At 41.7% G+C, this 26,734-nt stretch overlaps 1 protein-coding gene across 1 annotated transcript in view; it reads left to right on the top strand.

Moving 5' to 3' along the window:
• Nucleotides 1–26,734, top strand: part of LOC308088210 (regulator of G-protein signaling 3-like) — a gene marked incomplete at its 5' end in the record, with an annotated part of 39,463 nt that overhangs the window by 8,776 nt on the left and 3,953 nt on the right. Inside the window, 13 exons of the mRNA XM_080432618.1 lie at nt 1–115; nt 7,588–7,707; nt 10,536–10,617; nt 11,673–11,778; nt 13,338–13,446; nt 14,745–14,840; nt 14,889–15,020; nt 15,975–16,014; nt 16,797–17,110; nt 18,560–18,643; nt 21,540–21,651; nt 22,445–22,605; nt 23,817–24,354. The exon at nt 1–115 is cut by the window's left edge and continues 130 nt beyond it. Coding sequence (XP_080288744.1) covers nt 1–115; nt 7,588–7,707; nt 10,536–10,617; nt 11,673–11,778; nt 13,338–13,446; nt 14,745–14,840; nt 14,889–15,020; nt 15,975–16,014; nt 16,797–17,110; nt 18,560–18,643; nt 21,540–21,651; nt 22,445–22,605; nt 23,817–24,354 — 2,009 coding nt within the window. The remainder of the gene's footprint in view (nt 116–7,587; nt 7,708–10,535; nt 10,618–11,672; nt 11,779–13,337; nt 13,447–14,744; nt 14,841–14,888; nt 15,021–15,974; nt 16,015–16,796; nt 17,111–18,559; nt 18,644–21,539; nt 21,652–22,444; nt 22,606–23,816; nt 24,355–26,734) is intronic.

The following is a 26,734-nucleotide window of genomic DNA, read 5'->3' as shown; positions in this document are numbered from 1 at the left end:
CGCCGGAGGACCGACCCCTGAACCCACAGGACCTGCGCCCGGGCCCCTCCATCTCACCTCCACCACCACCTGCCTGCATCCTCAGAAAGACAGTAACTACACCCCACAATTTGCTGTGAGTATACGAAGTTGGATGTATACTGTGCTACCTATATCATTGGTTCACAAAGTGGGGTCCTTGGGGGGGGGGGGTTCCAGGGGGTCCCCAGCAAATTGTGTTAATATAGCATCACAATAATTTGTCTATTCAAAAATAGCAGATATACAAGCTCATAGCGCGGCACCGAGTGCCGCGTTATGACCCTGTAGATCTGCTATTTTTGAAAAATCACGAAAATGTGTGCAAACCTTTGAATATATAACTTTTTTTTGTACATTTGTAACTCAAATCTTTGCTTCTGGGGGGTGGGGGGGGGGGGGGGTCCCTGGAACAACATATTTGAGCTGGGGGTCCACGGCCAAAAACATATCATTTTGGGGGTCCTTGACATGAAAAAGTTTGGGAACCACTGACCTATATCATGGTATGAAATACTGTGTACCAGAGGTCCTCGAACTCAAGGACCCCCACTTTGGTATGCGTTCGGCCATGGACCCCCATGAACTCTCAGAGTTATAGACGTGTTATTGTCCATATGTTTCCTAATTATCAATACTTTTGCTGGGGACCCCCTGGAACCCCCTCAAGCGGCGTCATTTAAGAAACAAACTAGGGGTGGCAGAAACACAAACAAACACTTAAAGCATATTTGAAAAGTCGGGTATATGGATATACACAACACGTCTGCGACACATTGTGTATATTATTTTTGCTATTTTGGAGAGAAAAAAGGACAAGAAAATGTTCGTTCGCCTATAATGACATGCCCAAAATAGTGATGCCAGGTTGAAAGTGGTTAATGAATGTATGGTTGCATTCTAAAATGAGATTAATCTGCAAAGGTGGAGAAAATAATATTTTCTCCATATTTCTTAATATTATGCATAAAATAACTGAATTTGAGGTCAAATCTGAATGCTAAATCTGAAATCTGAAAGCCTATTGCCATCCCCTGGGACCCCAAATGACACCCCTGCCCTGGGGGTCCCTGGACCCCACTTTGAGAACCACTCCTACACTAATATACTATTGTCATGGTCAAATCCCATGTCCCTATTCACCTGTTTCCTAGGCTGTGTGTTTTCCACTTCCTGTCGATTTGATCCAATGAAATCCAATGAAACTGGTCAGATGACCAATGATATCCAATGAAATCGACAGGAAGTGGAAAACACACAGCCTAGGAAACAGGCACTGGTCCACGACAGCTGAGCTGAGTGAGTCTTGATTGCAAAGCCAATTATAATTGATGCCCAGAGTTTTGATCTGGCTCGTGCCAATACTTTTATCATCTACTCACACACCCACATATTATAATATATAAAAACATAAATATAAACATTAGACCTCGCCATGACCGTTTTCACAAGTCTCAAGTATTTATCTTACCATGAATATTGCTCTTTAAATCTGTCTTGTATTTAGTTGTGGCTACTGTCAGTAATTCCTCCATAAGATTAGAGCCAGACCGATATTGGCTGATATTATACTTTTTTGACGATATATTGGCTATTATACAGCCGTTTTCATTTTGGTGAACAAGTTTGAATTTTCTTTTTTTTATAAAATAGCTTATCTAAAAGCTCTATGAGCTTGTAGACTGGCTATTTTTTAGCGTTCTATTTCTTAAAAAGTGTTTTAAAGTTTTTCAAAACCACTGACTTGATTTTGCACTTTGTTTTTTACAAAACATAGGTCAAAGCATTGGTAAGAGGTGGGCTTGATTTAGGTCAAGAATCAAGAAGGGTTTTCTTTTTCACTTATACAAGCACAAGCTGAGAGGTGCACCGATGTGAGAGCACTGACAGAAGTCAACAGTATCACCAGTGATACTCTGGAAAGCATTTTAATCATTCATAATTCATGTCCTGTTGTCACAACTGTTTTCATCAGTCAGAGTCAGTCAGAGTGGCCCAACACACGCCACATACTCTATCTATTTATCTATCTATCTATCTATCTATCTATCTATCTATCTACTATCTAACTAACTATACATCCATCTATCTCTACAGTATGTGTGTGTGTGTGTGTGTGTGTGTGTGTGTGTGTGTGTGTGTGTGTGTGTGTGTGTGTGTGTGTGTGTGTGTGTGTGTGTGTGTGTGTGTGTGTGTGTGTGTGTGTGTGTGTGTGTGTGTGTGTGCTCGCGCGCTTGTGTGTTTTTGTGTGTGTTTGGGGGCAAGGAAACTTACCGCTTGTACTGGAAGTGCATTATAACATCAACATAAATGATGCAATATAACTATACAGTACACCCACACACCCACCCACACCCACACACCCACACACACACACACACACACACACACACATACACACACACACACACACACACACACACACACACACACACACACACACACACACACACACTCGCGTACTGTATGTGTGACACACAGTCAGTACGTTTATTTCTGCTCCAGATGTTGTGAGTCGCTGACCTGAATAATATATCTGTACAGTACCTCCTCTCCTCTCCTCTCCCCTCCCCTCCTCTCCTCTCCTCTCCTCTCCTCTCCTCTCCTCTCCTCTCCTCTCCTCTCCTCTCCTCTCCCCTCCCCTCCTCTCCTCTCCTCTCCTCTAAATACTAAAGACAATATACTGTAGTGTAGACAATAGTATAGTTGTTTTTTCCCATATCATTCTATAGAAATTTACTTAAGATGAGAAAAGTTCTTAAAAGTTAACTGTGCAGGTAAATACGGTATTAACCTATAAATATACATTGTAAATTCAAAATATATTTGCAGTGCTCTGGAAGCCTTTCTACTGTTAACTGTGAAATTAAATGTATATAGGCTCTATGCTCAGCAGCCATATTGGAAAGAAATTGGGCCTCTTCCTTAGTTCCTCCATATGTATTACCAATGACACTAATGAAGGCTCTGTTCCATTCTGGTCAAACAGAGTCAGGGTGCTGATATTGTGCATGTTGGCTCACTGGAAACACTCTGCTACACCAGTGGGTCTCAAAGTGTGGTCCAGGGACCCTCATGGTTACTTGAGGGGGTTCCATGAATGGCCCCTTACGTGTGGGTTATGGGGGTCCTTGAAATTAAAAGGTTTGAGAACCACTGTGCTACAGTACATTGAACAGAGCCTTCATTAGTATCATTGGTAACACATGTGAAGGAAGTAAGGAAGAGGCCCAATGTCTTTCCAATATGGAGGCTGTGCAAAGAGCCTTAAGTAGCTTTGTATTTGTTTATAGCAGGGGCGGGCAACTTTGGTGATGGAGAGGGCCACTATACTTCCACACTCACTCCAGAGGGCCACATTGCATATACTGTTGGCAGACACCTCTTATCTCCGTATTTTAACTTTGTATTAAAAAAAAAAGTAAATTAATGCCGTACTTCGCCATTCTATCACACAAAAGTAGCAAAAATAGCCGACAAGGCTATTTTTGCTATATTTTTTAATTGGAATCCTGATTTTTATTTTTAATCTATTTATTTTCAAATGCATTTAGTTATACTTATGTTAACTTTTTGAACTTAAATACAAATATATTGGACATAAAAAGGACAATAGAATTGTAATACTAGTCATTAAGCTACTAATATAGACTTGCAACAGCTGAAATCAATAATATATCAGTATTCCGATATTAACCTGCGGGCCACATTAAGGTGGGGGCCACATGTGGCGAGTTTACCTGGGTGGATCCTCTTCCACTCCTGATATCACACTCCTTGAGTATGCGATGTGGTCGCAGGGTGGATTTAGCAGTTCAAACACAGATTTCTAACATTTCTTATAACATATCTATAGTGTTTATGAGAATGCCAAATTATATCATATCACAGGAGTATTGTCTGTCCTCTGATCTCCAGTAGGATCTGATCCTTGTACTCCTTAGCTAACTCTGTCTTCTGAACCGGTATGGGTGTCAGTTTGAAATGCAATGCTCATGTATGACAATCACATTGAAAATCAATCAATCAATCAATCAATCAATCAATCAATCAAGCAAGCAAGCAAGCAAGCAAGCAAGCAATCAATCAATCAAGCAATCAAGCAATCAAGCAATCAATCAATTTAGCACACATTATATGTCAGATAGTGCTGAACATTAAAAGTTGGACATAAAAGAACATGACAATTAATAATCAAACAATACAATACAATACAACAAAACTGATGGATTTTTGATAGTGTGAAAATAAAAACAAGATAAGCAAGACGGAGCATTAGTCTATAACTATGATAACTGTAAAGATATTGTTTTAAAAATTCCAAAGAGAGTCCACACTACAACTATAACGACAACAGTGGTGAACAATTAATTGCAGTTATATAGTTACAGTATAGTTATATAACTATTATATTTATAGATTAGTTATACTTATAGTGCTCGCTGCTTGGTGTGACTAAAGGCCCAAAGGACAAAATACATGGTCTATATGCATTATGACTGACATGTGACTATGACTGTAAATTGAACTTTTGGCCCCCAATAGAGAGAGAGAGAGAGAGAGAGAGAGAGAGAGAGAGAGAGAGAGAGAGAGAGAGAGAGAGAGAGAGAGAGAGAGAGAGAGAGAGAGGGGGGGAGAGAGAGAGAGAGAGAGAGAGAGAGAGAGACCTTTGACCTTTAACCTTTAACCAATCCTTTATTAACCTTCCTTTACACTCAAACAGACATCAGAACATTCCTACTCATTCAAGAGATGACACTCTAAAAATACATTATTTTGACACCCACCATTATTAAAACCAAATTCATTCATTATTTTTTTCTCCTTAAAGAGACAAAAAAGAGATAAATATAATAAGTGAGAAATATCAAGCTACGGCTGTTTCTATGTGCACATTGGTGTACACATTCATAAAGTCATGGACTTTGAGATTTGAGACAAATGCAAAGTGCATTACAACAAAATGTATTATTATTACTATATTATTGGTGTACAGAGAGAGTAGCGGCCTTGAGGCTTGAGGTGCCCCTGTGCTGAGCACCAGGGGATTTGAGACGCGCTTTCCCAGACACAAAAGCTGCTTCCTGTCCATCAGGAAGCTGGATACTCTTATTGCACTCTGTTTGTCCTCAGGAAGTTGATTTATTATGCCACACGTACATGCAAAAATACACATGCTATTGTTTTACTTTACATTGTATCATACACCTTGAAATACAGACATGGTGGCATTGTGTTTTTCTCAGATGGCATGTATAGTAATGCGAGTTTGAGTGCACATGCATGGAAGGCCACTGCAGCAATAGATATTGTGTTTATTAGACAACATTTGACAAATTGATATCCGTGCCGTGAATAAACACGCACATAGACAAGTGCTTTGAGTCTACCTTACTACAGTATCCTACTATATACTATGCAGGAAACCTTGTCTGTCCATGTTTCCTTCTCTCTGTTGTCCTTCTTTATTGTGAACTTGTACATGGACATTAAACCATTAGCATTATGCAGAGAGCAAGGAAGCATATTTTTCACTTTTCCCAAATGTAAGCCGTTTATTGGCATTCTTGTGAAATCTCACTCAATTAAGAGAGGGGGGAGTGAGTGACTCAGAGAGTAGTGCCAGGGCTAATTGATTGGCAGGTGTTTCCAATTGTTTTCTTGTGCTCTCTTATCTTATATAGTAGAATGCTGGGGGTTGAAGGGCTCAGGACAGGGCTACACACGCACACACGGACGTAAAAGAGCTGGCTCAATGGTGCGAATGCATAAAGAACAATGATTTAAACGTCATACTGTAGCAAGCAGCAGACCCAAGGCTGGGCACATGTAGCCGGAAGCAACTTAGGTTGTATACCTCTATTGACAACCCCATAACAGAAAAGTGATTGTATTAAATGACGATAAACTCACCAATATTGCACCTCTATAGACAGCTTGGGTTATCCTCTTTGTCTCTGTAAAGGCTTTGTTACACAAAAAAATCACCTGTGTTGTGAGCAACTTTCCGTAAATGTTAATGCCAACTGCATCCAGTGCAACAGGTAGGCTTGCACAAGTCCGGGTACAAAGTGTTGATCCAATATTAATCAATATTCTGGTCCTGCATTGTCTATTTCTCTCCTCAAATGTTTTCAAAAACATTATTTTGTGCACTGTTGAGCTGAAAAATGATATCATGTGTTTGTTTACATGTCTGCCTGCCTTGTTGAATATGGCAACCAAGCACTGCGGATTGATTGATTAATTTGATTCAGGTGGGTTGAATTCAGTGATTGACCAATCAGAATCAAACATTCAACCAAGCTGTGTAATAATGTAATTTAATGCAATAAAATTGGACTTTACTTGACGATGAATTGTCACACAAATATTTTTTTTTGGCACTAAACATTGGAACATATAAATACAAATTACATTTCTGTTTGGCTTTTAGGCTAAACTAAAATTGCACCAGGCGATATGAAAAATAATTTAACTTGTCTGAAAATGACTGACATATTTCATACCTTCATACTTTAAAAATGTAAAAAAATATATATAAACATTGGAAATAGAAAATCTACAAGCTCACAACGCAAACGCATTGATGTAGATCTGCTATTTCTGCTATTTTTGGAAAATGTTAGAAAATGTACTGTGTGAATATTTTCCAACATGAATCTTTTTTGGACGATTATGACGATTATGCAAAAATAATAGCGATTATCTCAAATAATTGCGATTAGGCAATTATGTAATAATTGTGACAGGCCTAGTTATCAATGGGGGGAATTACCACTTAAGAGGTTATGGATGCACTCTAAAGTTGCTTGCGGCCTGGGCACACGTAGCCCATATAGACTGTCAGAGGGTCATACATTACAAGTTAGTCATATAGTAAAAGTTGAAAATCTGATTATTGTGAGATCCTGTTATTACTATGAATGGATATTCACACGGGGAGGGGTGTGTGTGTGTGTGTGTGTGTGTGTGTGTGTGTGTGTGTGTGTGTGTGTGTGTGTGTGTGTGTGTGTGTGTGTGTGTGTGTGTGTGTGTGTGTGTGTGTGTGCGCGCGCTCGGGCTTGTGTGTGTGCAGGAAGTGTGCATGCTTATCAGGTGTCCCCACAAAGTTGTAGCTGGTGTGTGTGTGTGTGTGTGTGTGTGTGTGTGTGTGTGTGTGTGTGTGTGTGTGAGAGGGGGGGGTCGTTTCCTTGTATTGTTGAGCTGGCTGTTCCCATGAGGGGAGCGGTTTTAACTTCCACCCAGTAGCACAGAACTGAACAACATCACAACCAGTACAACGCCAGACTGGTCTTACTGGAAACTAAACCTTTTAAAAAATATATTTTTTTGGGGTATTTTCTGCCTTTATTTGATATAGTACAGTGGGGAAAGAGTCAGGGAGTGATACGCAGCAAAGATTTGCTGGGCTTGGGAATCGAACCTGGGACTCACTGTGAAGCTACATCAGACGTATGGTACGCGACTTAACCCGGCCATCTGCACCCCTGGAACCCCAACCATTTGATGGACTCACACACAGAAAGATAGAGAACTGGAACACGAATACAACAACAGACTGGATAGTTTCTGAAACAAGAGGAAGAGAGGAGAGGAGAGGAGAGGAGAAAAGAGGAGAGGAGAGGGGGAGAAATGCACACCATCCACAGATTGTGTCGAGACTGCATTGGACAAAATCTACCTCAGGTGGGTTTGTATGATAACCGTCCAAAGCCCGGTTCTTGAGGTCGGTCGCATAATAGTGTCGCATGCTGAAAATAGCAGATTTACAAGCTCACAGTGCGTCACATCTGTCGGCGTTGTGAGCTTCTGTGTGTGTGTGTGTGTGTGTGTGTGTGTGTGTGTGTGTGTGTGTGTGTGTGTGTGTGTGTGTGTGTGTGTGTGTGTGTGTGTGTGTGTGTGTGTGTGTGTGTGTGTGTGTGTGTGTGTGTGTGTGTGTGTGTGTGTCCTGTGGGAGTGTATGATGTGTTTTGTGTTCATACAGTGTGGTGACTGGTGACTCAATAATTCAAATAAATTAAAATTGAATGTATTCACAACACAGATGGAAAGCAGAGAGACAAGCACTATTTCTTTCTTTTTCTTTCTGTCTCGCACACACACACGCACACGCACACGCACACGCACACGCACACGCACACACACACGCACACACACACGTTTGTATTACTGTACGTTTTGAGGACATTTTTAAACCTATAACCCTGACACCGGGGCACAACTAAGTATAAATCAGGTACAAATCCAACCCTAACCCCTAAACCTAACCTCTAAATGTGTAATCCTAACCCCCAACAATTCTAGTGAGGACCAAATTATTCCTCACAATGTCTCTTTCTCACATTCTACTGTACTTAGGGGGACATTTGGCCCTCACAAGTATAGTAATACACACACACACACACACACACACACACACACACACACACACACACACACACACACACACACACACACACACACACACACACACACACACACACACAGACTCAAAGTGAAATGTTTGAACAGGCAGCTAGCTGACATGTTGACCAGAGGTAGAAAAACATACCCCACACCCCCGCCTGTCTGCTACACTCTCTCTCTCTCTCTCTCTCTCTCTCTCTCTCTCTCTCTCTCTCTCTCTCTCTCTCTCTCTCTCTCTCTCTCTCTCTCTCTCTCTCTCTCTCTCTCTCTCTCTCTCTCTCTCTCCCCCCACATTCTCTCTCACTTAAAGGACTGCTTCACCCATTTTCAACTTCACCCATTTTCAACCTATCTTCATATAATTGGTCCTCACTAATGTTGATGATATTATGGTAAAAAATAAATCCACCCCGTCTGTGTCTCAGAAGAGGGCTGTGAACAGTTCAGAAACCCGCCTACCAGTGAGATCAGGGAGTTGTTGTTTTTTTAAACAAGATTTCAAATTGTTTTATTTTTTATTAACGCGAGAACAATGGCTTCCATTAAAGCCTGCTAACTTTCCAGGAATAGAAAGCCTGCAGGTCAGCTTTGATTCCCCATCGATGATGTCACTGGTAGGTGGGTTTCTGAACTGCTCTCCTTTGAGACACAGGCAGAGTAGATTTTTTTTAACGATATCATAATGAGCATTAGTGAGGACCAATTATATGAAGATAGGTTGAAAATGGGTGAAGTGGTCCTTTACATCTTGAATACATAACCGTAATCCTTGTTTTTCCCGCCGTGCATATATCTATCTACTGCTACTGCTATTGCTACTGCTACTACAGTAGTTCTACTATTTTGTGGTTTTCATCGTTTAAGCAAAGATGTTCAATTATTTTAGGAAGATACGCCGTCCTATGCTTCGCCACTAGGTGTGAAATGGTACACAGGTCTCCTAAATGCTGTCTGACGTCACATCTTGTGAACGTCCTATGATTACTGTTGCTAGATTTCTCAAGACTGTGTTGCTGGTACAGAGAAAGGTTGATAACAAAGTAGATTTTATCCTGATTTGTCCTCTCTGAAGAAATGTTTGTTTCATTCTCGGAAGAGTGTGTGGCTTGTGAAGAATGGGTACAATATTTAGTTCAGTGACCATGGGGCTAAAGAATGGTTAAGAAGCTGTGTTCACGTTCACTTCTCCCATTGGAATTAATTGACTCACCATCTACCTCTGTACTCCTACAGAGGAGGCGGCCACCTACATCACACGGATACGGGAAGTAAAGCGGAGATGGCGTCTCTTGCTTTTCTATTGTTTGTCTTGGGTTGAAGTCAATGAGAAACAAGCCGGTTCGGTTTCTCCTGTACATTCTGTTTCCTGAGAAGTTTAATCTATCTGTCAGTTGAAGATTTAAAGTCTTTTGTCATCAGAAAACTCCCAGGGAGAGAACGGTCTTTACCCCCCGCTCCTCTCTTCCTCCGTTCCCACTGTCCTCAACCTTTCTTTCCTCTGTCGCTATTTAGGTTGCCGTGGGAACAGAATCTTCAAACAGGCTGGCCCTGCGAAAAGAAAGATACGCATTTATCTAGAGAAACTCACCTCCCTATATTACATACAGTATGAAATATTAAACACATGAACACATCAAACATTTTACATTAAAGGTAGTGTAAATGATATTTTTTGGTTGAAATAAAAGTTATTTTGTTAAAAAGTTAAAGCTCTATATTGTGATAGTAATCATTGCTTAGAGTTCTTCAGTAACAGGGGTCGATTGTCTCTCTAGCTCTTTAGTAAACAGAAAATAAATGTTCAAGTGGGTTGCCAATTTAATCTAGTCAGGAAACAGAACCCATTTATCAGCTTCAGATTCATATTTGAATTTTGTCTGCTCATTTCTTTGTGTCATCACTTCCAATTTCATTGTTTATCCATGAGCTCGCTCTCCTGATTTGACGAAATTGGTATCCTGACCTGAAAAATGTATTTTCTGTTAAAGAGCTGGAGCAAACACTGTATTGCAATGATCACTACTATATCAAAATATAGAACGATTTAACTTTTTTTTTAAAACTGTACATTAAACACATTTTGTTTGTGTGTTTTTTTGTTGCTACAGGTGAACATCGCTCGTGGGAATGATGGATTTGGCTTCACGATCTGTGCAGACTGTCCTGCCAGAGTTCAGGCCGTTGAACCCGGTAAGATTCATGTCCTCTCTCTCCTTCTGCCTTTCCTTTTTGAAGACAGGACATGTCAGGATAACAATTCCACAATCTCTGAATGTCGCATAGAGTCTGGAACTACGCCTCCTGAAAGCCAAGAACGCAAGCTGTCATCCGTTCACGAAATATCTTTAACCACTTAAACCCCTATATGGTTGAGCGGAGTCGCTCAGGGCTCTATGCTAGTGTATTTGCTGTTTTCTTTTATTGTTGGGAAAGATTTTGCTGAAAATAGCAGATCGACAAGCTTACAACGCGTCGCAGCGCGACGCGTTGTAAGCTTGTCGATCTGCTATTTTCGGGTGCTGGGGTTTAAAGGGATATTTCACTTTTAAATTAATCTTCAAAGTCATTTTATCGTGTACTCAGGCTTTTGGGAGCACCCCGGGCAGTTTTTAAGCTACTTGATTCAGTATTTAGATATATTTGCTATTCATTTTATCAGACACGCCCCCTTCCTATACAAACACAATTGTAACTTCAAACTCCATTTTAACCATGTTAGATTCATCGGAAACACCCGTCCTTGGTTCTGGTGACTGATATTGATGTGTGAGGAGACGTGTTTTTTCAATTACGTTTTTTTTCTGGGAAAATGTAAAAAAAATTATTCATAAATTTTTTTTTATAAAATAAATGAAAAAAGTTATTGAAAAAACAAGGCCCCCTCACATATTAGGAGGGCAGGGTGAGTCACCAGAACCAAGAAAGGGTGGTTTTGATGAATCTAACATGGTGGTTGCAAAATGGAGTTTGAAGTAATAATGGGTTTGTATGGTCTGATAAAATGAATATCAAATATCTAATTACTGAATCAAGCAACTTAAAAAACGTCCGGGGGGCTCACAAAAGCCTGAGTAAACGATAAAATGACTTTTATTTTTATTTTTAAGTGAAGCATTCCTTTAAGTGGTTAAGATATATATATTTTAGAATTTTCATTTCATTCATATACATTTTTTGAATGTACATGACATTCATATACAGTATGTACAGTAAGCATCAATGTGTTTGCGTTTGTGTGTGTGCAGGAGGCCCCGCCCATCGCTCAGGCCTCCAGCAAGGAGATTCAGTTCTACAGCTGAACGGACTTCCTGTGGAGCACTGGAAATGTGTGGACCTGGCTAACGCTATCAGGTACACCCACTATGTGTGTGTGTGCAGTGGTGGAAGAAGTACTCAGATATTTTACTTAAGAAAAGTAGCAATACCACAATATAAAAATACTCTGTTACAAGTAAAAGGCCTGTGTTCAAAATGTTACTTGAGTAAAAGTATAAAATATACTTAAAGTACCAAAATTACTAAAATCAAAACTACTAAAATGTTTGAAAATAGCAGATCTACAAGCTCACAACGCGTTGCGATGCTTTGTGAGCTTGTAGATCGGCTATTTTCAAATAGCCTATGTATAAAATAGTGGTTAATGTATGTTTTATAATATAATAATTTATATCTGCAAAGTAACTTGTAACTAAAGTTTTCAAATAATTGAAGCGGAGTAAAAGTACAATATTTTCCTGAGAGATGTAGTGGAGTAGAAGTAAAAGTATAAAAAATTGGAAATACTCCTACAAATTTTACTTAAGTATAGTATTGAGTAAATGTAATAACTTTACACCACTGGGTGCGTGCGTGCGTGCGTGCGCGATGTAATAATGTGGTTTTGAAAGTGGCGGTCGCTTTGAAAAAAACAAACAAAGAACATGCAAGGGATAATGAATGGTGAGCCGGTCATTGTTGAGAAATAAACCCAGACAGGGTGATTAGACTCCGACGCCGAAGTAGAGGGGTGTTTACCACCCTGAAGGCGTTTATTTCTCAACAATGACAGGCTTACCATTCATGATCCAGCATATTACATGTCTACTTAGTAAAATACATTAATAACAACAAAATTATTTCACTGATTTTAAGAGCTTATGAAAATAGTCCATTAGATTATGCCAGGTGCGTCCGGTGCAACAGGTTGGCTCGCAAAACTCCGGTAGCCGGTAGGATTAAATAATAATTGATCAAATAATATGAATCATTAAACTGTTGCCATACTGTACTGTCCCGCCTCAAAAACATTCATTTCTTAATGTACTGTTTAACTGTAAAATTACATTGTGTGTTTGTTTGCATGGCTGCCATGTTGAATACAGCAAAAACCAAGCACCGTGGATTGTTTCATTGATTGATTGATTGATTGATTGATTGATTGATTCAGCTGCACATTCTCCATTCATAGCAATGGTCTGTTATTCATAGGTATTCCCTCTATTATAGAATACGTTTAGTTAGAATATGGAATATTGTAGGCCCTATGTCCAAAACTGTTTCTTTTTTATTATTATTTTAAAAACATTTTACAATTGTGAAAATAGCCTCGCAGTGCAATGCGACACGTTGTGAGCTTGTTGCTTGTGAGCTAGTAGACTAGTGTTGTGAGCTTGTAGATCTCCTATTTTCACTATTGTGTGACACTATTGTATCATTACGAGAAAATATGGAGATACAAGGTTTCTGCCCGACAGCAACAATATGTTTAGTGGTTCATGGTGGCCCAACACCGTAAGAGACTTTATGTTGGTTTGTCCTTTAATTTGTCATCCTTGTGTGTGTGCGTGTACGTGCATGCGTACGTGCATGCGTGTGTGCGTGTCTGTGTGTGTCTGTGCGTGCCTGCATGTGTGTACTGTATGTGTCTCTAGGTTGTGTAGTAACAACATCGTGCTGATTGTGTGGAGAGGTCTGCCCGTTATGAAACCTTATTTTGAAGGTTTGATTCACCAACCAACTTACAGAGCAGCCTCAGACAGCGTGAGTCATTATCATTATCATCATCATACTATACTTTATTTGTTCACTTACGGGACAGTGCATGTTAACCCATTAAAACCGGGAAACTTTGTCATTTTAGATTTTTGCACTATTCAATCATAGCAGATATACAAGCTAACAGCACGTCACTTTGTGCTGTGCTGCGAGCTTGCACATTTGCTATTTTTGAGCGTTTTTGAACAATCTTGAAAGTGTGAGAAGTACTGGTTTAGAAGGTATCCGGAAGGCTCACCTCAAAACACACTCGCATCCATTTCTTTCCGCGGACCGCTCGCCCCCAGCTGTTCTTGTATTCTTGTATTTGTTTTACTGAGGTTAAGGTCAGGAATAAGGTTAGGTTTAGGCATAGGTTTGTTGAAGTTAAGATTAAGAATAAGGTTAGGTTTAGGCAAAGTTTTACTGAGGTTACGTTTAGGAATAAGGTTAGGTTTAAGCATAGTTTTGCTGAGGTTACGTTTAGGAATAAGGTTAGGTTTAGGCATAGTTTTACTGAGGTTACGTTTAGGAATAAGGTTAGGTTTAGGCATAGTTTTATTGAGGTTACGTTTAGGAATAAGGTTAGCTTTAGGCATAGTTTTATTGAGGTTACGTTTAGGAATATTATAAGGTTAGCTTTAGGCACAGTTCTGCTGAGGTTACGTTTAGGAATACCTGGTGGCTACCGTTCCGAGGTCGCTGGATTTGACCTGGGGCGAGCGTGTTTTGGGGCGAGCGTTCTTTTATTCGTTTAGAAGTCATTTGTAGAATCGGCCTCAGGTCTTAATGGGTTAATGAACATTCAGTACATGTACAAGAATTCAATAACTTTAACATGATGTCATGTAAACATGCCGGATTTAGCTAGAAGCTAATTTCCATCTGTATTCCCACATATAAAAACATCACAATAACAACATGACAAAAACTGTAATTACAACAATATACAACTGCCTACAAATACATAATAAAAAAATACCATACCAAATCTAAGCCTAACTAACTACCTAAATAACTACAGTACTGTACAGTCTAATACCTAATAGAATATCTAAAGCCTACAAGACATTTCAAATGTATCGATGGTCACATGTTTAAGACATTTAACTGTGATGTTTTCATCATCATCATCATCACTATTATTATTAAAGTCATACTGGCTAAATGTTTTAATTAAACAGAAGTTATATAATAATAATAATAATAATAATAATAATAATAATAACAACAATTATTATGATTATTATTATGATTATTATTATTATTACATTCATGACACCTCTTTGTTGTTCTGTTGTTAGTTTACAGGCAGGAAGCTGCTGTCTCGCCCCGCCCACAGCAAATATGGCCGCCGGAGAGGGCGGGTCCCGGGTTCAGGGTTGAGGTCAGGGTTAGGAGCCCTGGGGTCCTTATGGAGGGACAGGAGGGAGGGGAGGGAGGAAGAGGAGGAAGAGGATGACGAAGAGGAGGAGGAGGAGGACTTCTCTCGCAACGCTACCACACTCAAAGGCACCCGCGTGACATCATCAAACGGGGACAACTACATCATCCTGTCGCCCATCAATCCAGGCAGTCAGGTGAGAGGGGAATGGGCGATAGTTAACTGTAATGAGGTACCTTAAAGGGATAGTTCACCCCCAAAATGACTTTTTTTCTATCGATTGCACACAATGCAATTGTGTTCAGGTACCATGTGCAATACAAATCTCCTGCACATATTAATGAGCATGTTACTTTACGAATCACCTTTTATTCAAGTTATTCAAACAATTTTTTTATATGTTTTTACATTATAATGAAGAAAATATATAGGCTATATTTTGAATTTGTTTTCAAAATAAAAAAAGTGCCACGTGTACAGACATGTTGATGACCTCTGACTACACACCCCATGGAGACTTGAATTCATGGATATTTTTAGTTTTTTGTCGCATTCCTTTTATGTCGCAATAATTTGATGACCGACAGCGGTTCAAATTATTGGCTTTGGAATGTGACAAAAACAAAAAAATATCCATGAATTCAAGTCTCATATAGGGGGACTAATCGATGTATTAATCGTGCACGTGTCTATCTGTGAACAGCTAATCTCTGGCACAGCTGGAGCCATAGGTGTGAAACTTTGCACGCACAGTCCCAGTAGGCCAAGGAAGAACCTCCACCCCAAATTGTTCAAATCAGCCTCATGATGGCAGCTTCAACCGGCCGATTCACACTTTGGCCTATAACCCTTGAACCGTAGGTCGTACAATCCCCATATAGGCCCTGCCCAATTTTGCTTAACACCTTCACACTTTTTGATACAGATTTTGTCCAAAAGTCATACTAATCAATACACATTATCAATGGAGTCATGTGATCAAAATGCGTCAGTAAGATTTTTCATATTCCTATATAGGGCGAGGATCAACTTCCAAAGTTTGCGGTCCCTGGGTAGCCAACCCGGCATGGCGGAGATCTTCTTGTTAATTTCCAAAATAGATTGCTAATTTCATAAAACGTCCTGTTTTCTCTCTTTCTGTCTCTTTCAGTTATTGCAATCCGTTTGTCACAACAGGAACGCCACTATTGGTAAGACACACTCCTTTAGGTTTTACATCACACTTTATTGAATTATTACAGTAGCCAGGTGCATGAGGCACTATATTCATAATACCACTTTACAAAACAGTTTTACAAAGTCAAGGGCTTTACAGAACAGGATCAAATCAAACGAACACAAGCAGCAAGATACAGATAAAGAAATAAACTTTTACGGCACTATTACTATTACTGCTACTATTACTAAAATAAGTAATCTCCAGTGGTGGAAAAAGTACCTCAAATTCTTTACTTAAGTAAAAGTATCAATACTGCAATGTATACTCTGTTACAGGTAAATGTCCGGAATTCAACATTTTGAGTAAATGTACAAAAGTATTGTTATCAAAATATACTTAAAGAGAAAGCACTCATTGTGCAGAATGGCCCATTTCAAGTTTTCAAATCTATAAAAAATCTTTTGAAAATAGCAGATCTACAAGCTCACACACAATTCACAATGCGTCGCAATGCGACGCATTGTGAACTTGTAGATCGTCTATTTTCAAATGGCCGAAATGTATGTATGTATGTTTTTTAATAATAATCAAAATCTACAAAGAAACTAGTAAAGTTTTCAAATAATTGTAGTGGAGTAAAAGTATAATATTTGCCTCTGAGATGTAGTGGAGAAGAAGTAAAAGTACTGAAAACTGGAAATTCTCCAGTAAAGTAAAAACACGACGCGTCAACAAGTACAGTACTTGAGTAAATGTACTTAGTTACTTAACACCACTGGTAATCTCCATGTATTTTACACCCATTATATTCAGGCCGGTTGTACCAGACTCATCCCAACAGGGGGCTCCATGAGCAACACCCTCCTCTTCTCCACAACTGTCCATCCGCGTCGTTCAACAGTTGCACCATGCCTCCATCCTCTTCCTCACCCACGTCGTCATCGTCGTTGCTACAGCAGCCGTTCAGCAGCTGCACCCTGCCTTCCTCCTCCGCCTCGTCGGCCCAAGCTGACAGCCATGGCAACTACCAGAACTGTACCATCGTCCAGTCCCACCTGCCTTACTCCGGATTCGGATCTTACCTCACGCTGACGCCCAAGACCCTCATCTTCCCTGTGTTTGTCCAGGTGAGAACCACATCCACGCAGAAACGCTACAGCCCACGTTTCGGCCTGTTCAGACCTTCATCAGGACGTACACAATGGAAAAGGGCATACACACACACGTTTATATAGGGTACATCTACGCACTGATAGGCTCACCCCAATAGGGTAGGTGTCACAGTCGACTCAACAGGAGGTTGGCTTTGCATAAAGTAAAAATATATATATAAACAGTGTGGGGGGACACAGTGACATGCTACAATATAGGACATGAAGTGTTTTTTGTTTGAACAGGGTCTAAATAATAATAAGGGGATCGCCACTAGAATCCCACCACATAATAGTCTCATAATATTCGTTAATAATATCCGTTGTTTGTCTTGCACCTGGGCCACGGATGTGCGTGCACTACCTTTTTCTCTGCCTACTTTTCCCCCTTTTGATTTGTGCCCACTTCTAATAATAAATAAATGATTGTGAGTTTTACAAAAAAAATTGGCCATAGGGTACATATAGGCGAGCTAATCAACTGCTTTGCCTGGACAAAGGAAATGTAACTTCCACCCTTGTGACCTCCACTCGCGCCTTAGTCCCGCCTTCGGGCGAGGAGGCGAGGGTTAGATGCGAGGAGGGAGGAATCTATCAGGTTATTGGCCAACGGACGCATGTGCTAGTCACACGCAGTGCGGTGATGTTCTGTTGCCTGCCCTTCAGCTCAGGCAGTGACTGGTCTGGTGCCGTTACAAACCACAGACATCTATGTTGTAATTCAAATGTTCATAAAACCTTTGTTTTGATAATTAAATAACATTCTGCATTCATAACAAATTCTCTAAGCATTTCAGCTTTTCACAAACAACACTACATTGCTGCCTTCTATCTAGGCTATGCCAGGGGTTCCCAAAGTTGGGGTCGCGACCCCACTTGGGGTCGCCGGAGACTGACGGTGGGGTCGCGAAATTATTTTGGGTCATAAAAAAAAATATATATATATATATATATGTATATATATATATTTTTTTAAAATTCAACAGAATGGATGAAATACAACCTAAAATTATTACAAATAGTACATTTTACCATTTTAATACATTTCAAATGCGCACCGAACGTGCAAGTTTATGTGCATAAATTACCTCCAGGTTTAGGTGGGGTCGCGAGTCAATGGCCGCCTTATTTTGGGGTCGCGGGCTGAAAAGTTTGGGAACCCATGGGCTATGCAATATAAATTATCAATAGAGATTACTCTCAAAGGTATGTCTTTCACGTAGGAAGAGGCTAAAAGCCTGAAGGGCAGAAATAACAATAATGTCTTTCTAATTATTGTTATTTATGTTACATACATTGTTGTTTATTGTCATTGTTTATATTGTTGTTATTTATATTATATACACATTGTTGTTTATACAGGGCAACCCGACTGACTGACAAGGCAGCACAAGTATAGTTAAATTGTTCTTGTTTATTTTGTAGCCACTGGACCTTTGTCATTCAGAAAGAACTCTACTGATGTCAGAAGAAATGATTCTTCATAATGGCAACCTTGTTCCTGCCAAGGTACAATATTCTACTACCACCACTACTACTACTACTACTACTACTACTACCACTGCTACTACAACTACTACTACCACTACTACTACTCCTCCTCATATTACTACTACCACTACTACTTCATTCAAGGTTGTGGATTAGAGGTAGAGGCCAGGGTAGAGACAGACCGTGACAGTAACCCCCCCCCCCCCCTCAAGGGACGGCTTCCAGACGTCCCATTACTTTGACCAGGAATGAGCAGGGTGGGAGGAGGGGGTCCGGAGAAGAGAGACTGTGTCAGGGGACCAGAGAAAAGGGGTCTGGGGACATTGGACCCCACGTGGACAGCCTGGTGGCTGTACTGGGGCAGAACAGGTGACATCAGGTGGAAGGCCAGGAGGATGGACAGGGGTTGAGCAGGTGACGACAGGTGGACGGCCAGGATGCTGGGACGAGGCTGAAGAGGTGTCAGCTGAAGGAAGCAGCTGAGCAGAAAGACCTCGGGCAGGCACAGGTCACCAGTGGAGATGACAGACAAGGGCTCTGGCAGGTCCTCGGCCGATAGGGCTGCTGAGGGTGCAGAAGGCGCAGGCAGGTCATCTAGGGAGATGTCTGGCAAGGGCTCTGGCAGGTCAGCAGCAGATCCAGCCGGTGAGGGTGCAGAGGGTGTAGGCAGACTGGGCTCCAGGACAATGAGCAGCACGGGCTCTGGCTCCGAGGCGCTGGGCAGGACGGGCTTTGGCTCCGGGACGCTGGGCAGCATGGGCTCCTGGTGGCGTAGGGAGGCATGGCGACCACGCCTTCTCCTGGCAGGCCCACGGTTCCCCACACAAAAGGCCAAGCGAGACCCTTCATAAGGGTCCTGGACTGAAGCCGGCTCAGGACAGACTGGTGCCCGGAGTACCAGGTCAGGACAGGCGGGTTCGAGGGATGGAGCTGACGGCAGACTGGAGATGGCTGGCCGGGTGGGCTTGGTGGCTTGGCGACCCAGGGAGATATTGCCTCGTTTGTTGGCACTACGGGGACCTCCCCGAGCCAGGCTGGTGCCTCGATATGGATTTGGGGCGTGAAGTGGTTCCGAAAAAACAGTGATTTTTGCCTTGCTACAGAAATAGGAAAGCAAGTCAATGTGCTGAATATTCTGCTGGTCTGCATCAGGGTTGGTGGGTTCACTGGGTTGCAGGCTCACCACTCCAAGCCTTATAGATCGAGGAGCTGGCGGAGAAGCACTGGGAAACAAGTTGGTGTCTAAAAAGTATTTAAGCCTCGAATGACATCCAGGTGAGGGACAAAATGACTAACCCACAGCCTCTCTTTAAACCACAGCTGCTGGGTTACAATCTCCTCTTGGGAATTCAAAACGCTGGTTAGGGGGAGAGGCCATGAGACGAGCCACCACATTTTCAAATTCAGTAACCTTCTTCTGAAAACTCTGTAGCTCTGCTGGGTTCATATTTACAGTCAGTTTATACTGTCAAGGTTGCGGATTAATGCAAGTCAAATGCAAAGCCACAGTAGACAGAGTAGATTTCAGTGCATGTAATGACAGAAAAGGGAAATCTTACAAGTGCAGTTGCAGGCTGGAGACAAGCAGTCCAAAAAGGCACAGCTTACAAAGTAGCAGGTAGGAGAGCAAGCAGTCCAATATGCAGGTCCAGGTAAGCAACAAACCAAAAACTTCCAAGACAAAACACAGAGGCAACAAAGTATAAACTGACAATGAGTATGTGAAATGAGTCCAGTTTTATAGGTGGTAGGTTGATTTGAGAAGTGTCCTCAGGTGTGAAATGGGCATGGCACTGTTGGGCTGATGAGGGAGTGGAAACAGGTGTGTGACAAAAAGGACTGTGGTGGAATGGAAAGTGGGAGTGGCAAGGGTAGAGACAGACCCTGACACTACTACCAGTACATTACATTACATTACATTACAGTCATTTAGCAGACGCTTTTATCCAAAGCGACTTACAATAAGTGCATTCAACATAGGTAGGGAACGAAACTACTAATCACCAGAAGTCTTAAGTGCATTTCCTGCAAAAACAAGCAACCAAGAGTATACCTAGCGCTAAGGTAAAAGTGCAATATATCAGCTACCTACTTTCTTAAACAGATGAGACAACATAGCAAAATCAAATGAGCACGAGCTAAAACAAATAAGTGTATCGACTAAACAAGATCCAATAAAACAATACAAAAATAAAACAAGAGTTCGTACAACTAGTTAACAACAAGTAGGCCAGGCAAAGAGGAAGGGTAGTGTTTCCTGAAGAGGTGGGTTTTCAGCCTGCGGCGAAAGATGGGCAGTGACTCTGCTGTCCTGACATCAGTGGGAAGTTCATTCCACCACTGTGGGGCCAGAACAGAAAAAAGTCGTAACCGTGTCGATCGACCAGAAGGACCCTTGAGTGACGAGGCAATCAGTCGCCCCGAGGTGGCAGACCGAAGTGGTCGGGCAGGGGTGTAGGCATCGACCATAGCCCGGAGGTAAGAAGGAGCTGTTCCTTTCACTGCCCTATAGGCTAGCACCAGGGTTTTAAACTGAATGCGAGCCGCTACAGGGAGCCAGTGCAGAGAACGGAGAAGGATAGTTGTGTGGGAGAACTTGGGGCGGTTGAACACCAGACGAGCTGCAGCTTTCTGAACAAGCTCCAGAGGTCTGATGGCTGATGCCGGAGCACCAGCAAGGACTACTACTACTACTCCTCATATTACTACTACTACTATTACTAGTACCACTACCACTACTACTACTACTACTACTACTACTACTACTACTACTACTACTACTACTACTACTCCTCATATTACTACTACTATTATTATTATTCATACTATTCATATTACCAGGATTCGAGCCTTGGATGGACAATATGTACTCATGGGTCACATCTCAATATGTGTGTGTGTACTGACCTTACAGGTGACTGTGTTAATCTACACGGATCTGCTGCTGTTGACCAGAGAAGACGTCAACGGACACTGTAACGTCTTACAGAGTCCATTCTACCTGAAAGACACACAGCTGAGAGAGAGTAAGTAGAGCTGCAGCTATTCAGGCCGAAAAGTTTTGTTTTGTTTGAACAGCAGCGGATTAATGAGAGTGAAACAGCAGCCTGCCTCTACTTTGTATAGCGACTGTCTTGCTGACCGCTTGGTTATTTAGCTAAATATCTGACCCACTGTTGGCTGAGCAACATAGCCTTGCCATTTAGCTTAGCAACTCATTTAGCTTTAGTCAAACAGTGCTGCCAGCATCTGTGCCAAGAGACACAAGCTGGTGGCTCAAAGCCACGAGCTAGCAGAGTGCATGACATGAATCACATGAACCATAGTGTTCCTATTCTGAGCATGCGTACATTTGGAACATAATTCTTTTTCAGTTATTCATTTAAAATAATATTGCGATAAATATCGTGTTGTGAACTTGCTATTGTGATATCGTATGTGTCGAGAGTTTGATGGCATCGTTACATCCCTACTATGCATAAGTGATGGGTCGCACTCAGAATGACAAGAGTGAGTTAGCTTTTTTTATTTCTTCTCCATGTCTTTACAATGAAGGACAAACGTATCGGCTATGGAGCCTTCTTCAACAGACAGCCGAAACGTTTGTCCTTCATTGTAAAGAGAAGAAATTAAAAAGTGCGACCCATCACTTTTGTAAATTATATTTGTCTAAGAGGATATCGCACCAGAGGAGTCAGAGCGCGGTGGTAACATTTATCTATCCCTGCTATGCACCCATGTAATATGTAGAATAATTGTCAATTCCCATGTGTGTGTGTGTGTGTGTGCGTGTGCGTGTGCGTGTGCGTGTGTGTGCAGCTCCCGGTGACAGCATGCAGCTGTACATAAAGGACACGCAGCGTGTTTTGTGTTTGGAAGCCTTCACCCCGGAGCAGAAGAACCGAGTGACACTCTGTCTCCACGACAACATCAGAATACAGCTCTCCGTCTCCATGGAAACCATCCAACAACACCAGCAGGTACACACACACGCACACACACACACACACTCACAGGTTTGTATTATTATACTTGTGAGGACATCAACATTTTAGGACTGTGATTTGATGAATGCCATTTTTACAATTATTTGCCATTTTTAACCGTAAGCCTGAAGCCAAAAAATAGCAGATCTACAAGCCCACAACGCAGCGTTGTGGGCTTGTAGATCAGCAATTTTTCGGCACGACGCCAGCGTGCAACTAAGTATAAATCAGGCATAAGCCTAATCCTAACCCCAAAAACTAACCTCTAAATGTAAACTCTAAACATCTTTTGTAGTCATAAAACAACCATTTGTCTTGTGAGCACGCTCGCGCACACGCTCACGCACACACAGCAAGGCACTACAGCAGGGGTGTAAAACTCATTTTAGGTCACAGGCCGGATCAGCCTGCAGTGTCCAAGCATCCAATGAGCTTTCGGTGCACCTATGGTGACAAGCCAGTCTTGCCTAGCCTGCTTATTATAAGAGACTTTGGGCTTGTTTTTCTGTAAAGTCGCTTATAGAAATTGGTAGTTGCGGTGGATTATTAATTTTCTGCCTGTACTTGTTTCTAAAGTGTAGCTGCTTATTTGGCCGTGCTTCCTAATGTTGTTTGAAGCAGTGGTTCTCAAACATTTTCATGTCTGCGGACCCCCATCAGTACATTGCACAAGCCATTCAACAACACTGTATAAGCTCTAAATAAAAAGAGCTTCCTATGTGCCACCTGTTTATATACGTAAAGAGTCTCTATGGTCTTAAGTAGGTGGCGGATGGAATGAATGCGAACCTTGTGCAGGCCTACTGCCCAAAAAAAATTGTATTATGTAATTTACGCGTGCAAATGAATCAAAAACATGGGAACAAATTGTTTCTCATGCCCACAAATGAATAAAAACGTACAGTAGGAATTAATTGCATAATTTGTGATTACAAATGAACCAAAATAGGAGTGGGTTATATCTTGAGCATTTTGAGCGCTCAATGTACATTAGTTAAAATGGCCACAATATATACAGTACGGATATTTGTTCTCTCCAGGGCTCCATGTACAGTACGTATATTATTTTAATGTTGTTTTTTTTATGTTTTTCTCTCTCCTCTCCTCTCCTCTCCTCTCCTCTCCTCTCCTCTCCTCTCCTCTCCTCTCCCCTCCTCTCCTCTCCTCTCCTCTCCTCTCCTCTCCTCTCCTCTCCTCCCTTCTAGGATCAGTACCAGTCAGACTTCGGCCTCCTCTCGTTGTCTCCTGACGTCTCCTCGGCCCCTCACCCCTCCCTCTGCGACCCCGCCCCCTTCCCCGCCTCCTCTCCTCCTTTCTCCCCCCACCCTGCCTACGGCTCCTCTCCTTCCTTCCTCTCCTCGTCTCCTCACAACCTCCCCTGTCCTCCCCCCTCCGTCTGGATTGAGAGAGAGAGGGGAGGAGGAGAGGAGAGAGAAGAGCAGCGGAGGTGCAGAAAGGAGCGGGAGAGAGCGAGGGAGCAGGAAGAGGAGAGGGTTATTTGGAGGGAGAGAGAGAGGAGGAGAGAGGAGGAGAAGATTTGGAAGGTGAGAGACGCGAGGAGAGAGGAGGTGAAGGAGGAGAGGCAGCAGGGAGAAGGAGAGAGCTGCTCAGAGATCTCAGAGCCTGTGGGAGGAGGTCTCTGCTCCTCTCCTCTCCTCCTCTACCCCGAGGAGGAAGAGAGCGATGATGAGGATGATGACGAAGAAGAGGAGGAAGAATACAGCTCTCCCTACAGCACCGGAGGTTAGAAGTCAATTTGAGTTCAAAACAAGGGGCTAGCATCCGGCTTGTAAATTGAGGCTATATAGGAAGTGTGACAGTTCATATGAATGGCCTGTAGTCTCGCTGTCTCACTCCTGCTGGTTGCAGAAGCAATTAGGCTCTATTCAAGCCGATGGGTTTTTGGCCGAACTTTACACTTGATTTTATAACCTTAACTCATTGGCCGCCATTATCGCATTAATGCGATCTAATAAATAGCGCGCCTGGCCGCCAGGATCGCATTAATGCGATATATGGTCTTTATTGATCTTTATGCTCTGATCAGTGATCACGCTATTCTGTTATGAATCAGGCTAAGTTTCAGGTTCCACTTACTTCAACCACCACTGCATCCGGTTTCATGACTTGGGTTCCGTTTCCGGTTTTACATTTTTCCCCCCAGTCATTTTCGACCATAATAGGGAAACAAACGGTTTTTCACACGCTATAAAAAACGATCGGAGACCTCCCCTCCTATAATCTATGGTCTGGGTGACGAACAGTCATCCCCGTTGTGTATCACATCGTAATTTTCGCCGATCACAGAATCTGAGACATTTCACTTCCGGTTCATGTGTTTGACTGTGTGAGTGGGTGTGGGGGGGGGGGGCGAGTGTGATCGAGAGGCGATCAAGCTGGTATGTGCTGCTCTCTAGTGGTGGAACGATCAAAACGATTCAACTGTCCAGCTAGACTTTCTATATGTGAATTAAATAACAAAATAACGAAACAAAAAAACACGAAAATCGCTGGCAAGGGCTGCTATGAACGAGGTTTTAACTCTGGCAGTCAATTAATAGACATTGTCATAAATACTATTTACTTCCAGTCGCTAGTTTAAAGTCTTCTTTCAATCACCATGATATGTGTTGTGGTAAATTATGGTCCCATTTATTTCAAAATTAATGATAAAGTAAGGCATGTTTCTAGGGTTTCTACTGGTTCTACCGAGACCCGCCCTCGCTGCGGTTTTAGCCAATAGCATTAATTTCCGTTTGCATTTCGGACCGGATATCAACTGGATATAGAAAGATGGCGGATTGAAATAGCTGCAAAATAGGCTTCATTTACGGTCTGTAGAAACCAATGGCGTGACACTGTCCATATTTTATTTACGGTCTATGATTAAAAATGAGGAATGTCAGACTCAACTGGAGTTAAATAGTTACCACAGGAAGACACTGATTCAGTTTACAGATAGACAATACACACAATATGCCACTGTATATAAACAATAACACAATATGCCACTGTATATAAACAATAACACAATATACCACTGTATATAAACAATAACACAATATGCCACTGTATATAAACAATAACACAATATACCACTGTATATAAACAATAACACAATATGCCACTGTATATAAACAATAACACAATATACCACTGTTTATAAGCAATATACTGTATAAACCATTTGTTCTCAAAGTGGGGTCCGGGGACCCCCAGGTGTCCTTGGGGGGAGTACCAGGGTGTCCGCAGCAAAATTAGTTAATATAGCACAATCATTTTAACCACTTTAACCATATTTTATACTATGGCTATTCAAAAATAACAGATATACAAGCTCATAGCGCGGCTATGAGCTTGTAGATCTGCTATTTTAGAAAAATCCTTGGCACAAAATATTTTTGAGATGGGGTTTTTTTTTTGCAACTCAAATATTTAGTATTTAGATTTTAGTTACGAATGTTCGCTTAAAAATATATATATTCAAAGGTTTGCAAAAAAATTCGAATAAAAGGTTAAAATTATTGTGACGCTATATTAACACATTTTGCTGGGGACCCCCTGGTACCCCCCCAAGGACCCCCGGGGGTCCCCGGACCCCACTTTGAGAACCAATGCATTAAAGGATAACTTACGTTACTTACTTATGTTCAACCTCACTAATGCTCATTATAAGATGGCACACTTTCTGTCTAGTCACTCTGTGTCTCATTGGTACCAATGACATCATTGATGGGCATTCCAAGCTCGTAGAAAATATAGCCTTTCTCTTCCTGGAGAGCATGCTAGAAATAGAAGTAATTGTTCTTGCATTACCCATTAAAAAAACGGGTAAGCGCCTGTGTCATTTTAGATTTGTTCATTGGCTATTCAAAAATAGCGGATATACAAGCTCACAGCGTGTCACTTTGTGTCGCGAAAGTGTGAGAACTACTGATTTAGAAGACAGAAATGGAGGGCACGGTGGCGCAGACGGTAGCACTGTCGCCTCACAGCTAGAAGGTCCTGGATTCGATTCCCGCCGGGGACGCTGTGGGCGCTGGGGGCGTGTCTTCTCCTCCGCGTCATCAGTGCCCATACCCTAGGTGGGGTTGGCGAAAGGGCCTACTCTGTGTGGAGTTTG

This window comes from Gymnoscopelus braueri (assembly GCF_963280865.1).
Source record: "Gymnoscopelus braueri genome assembly, chromosome: 7".
NCBI classification, from domain to species: Eukaryota; Metazoa; Chordata; class Actinopteri; order Myctophiformes; family Myctophidae; genus Gymnoscopelus; species Gymnoscopelus braueri.
The sequence above is the reverse complement of the archived record's forward strand: the minus strand, read 5'-3'. Positions and strand labels throughout refer to the sequence as shown.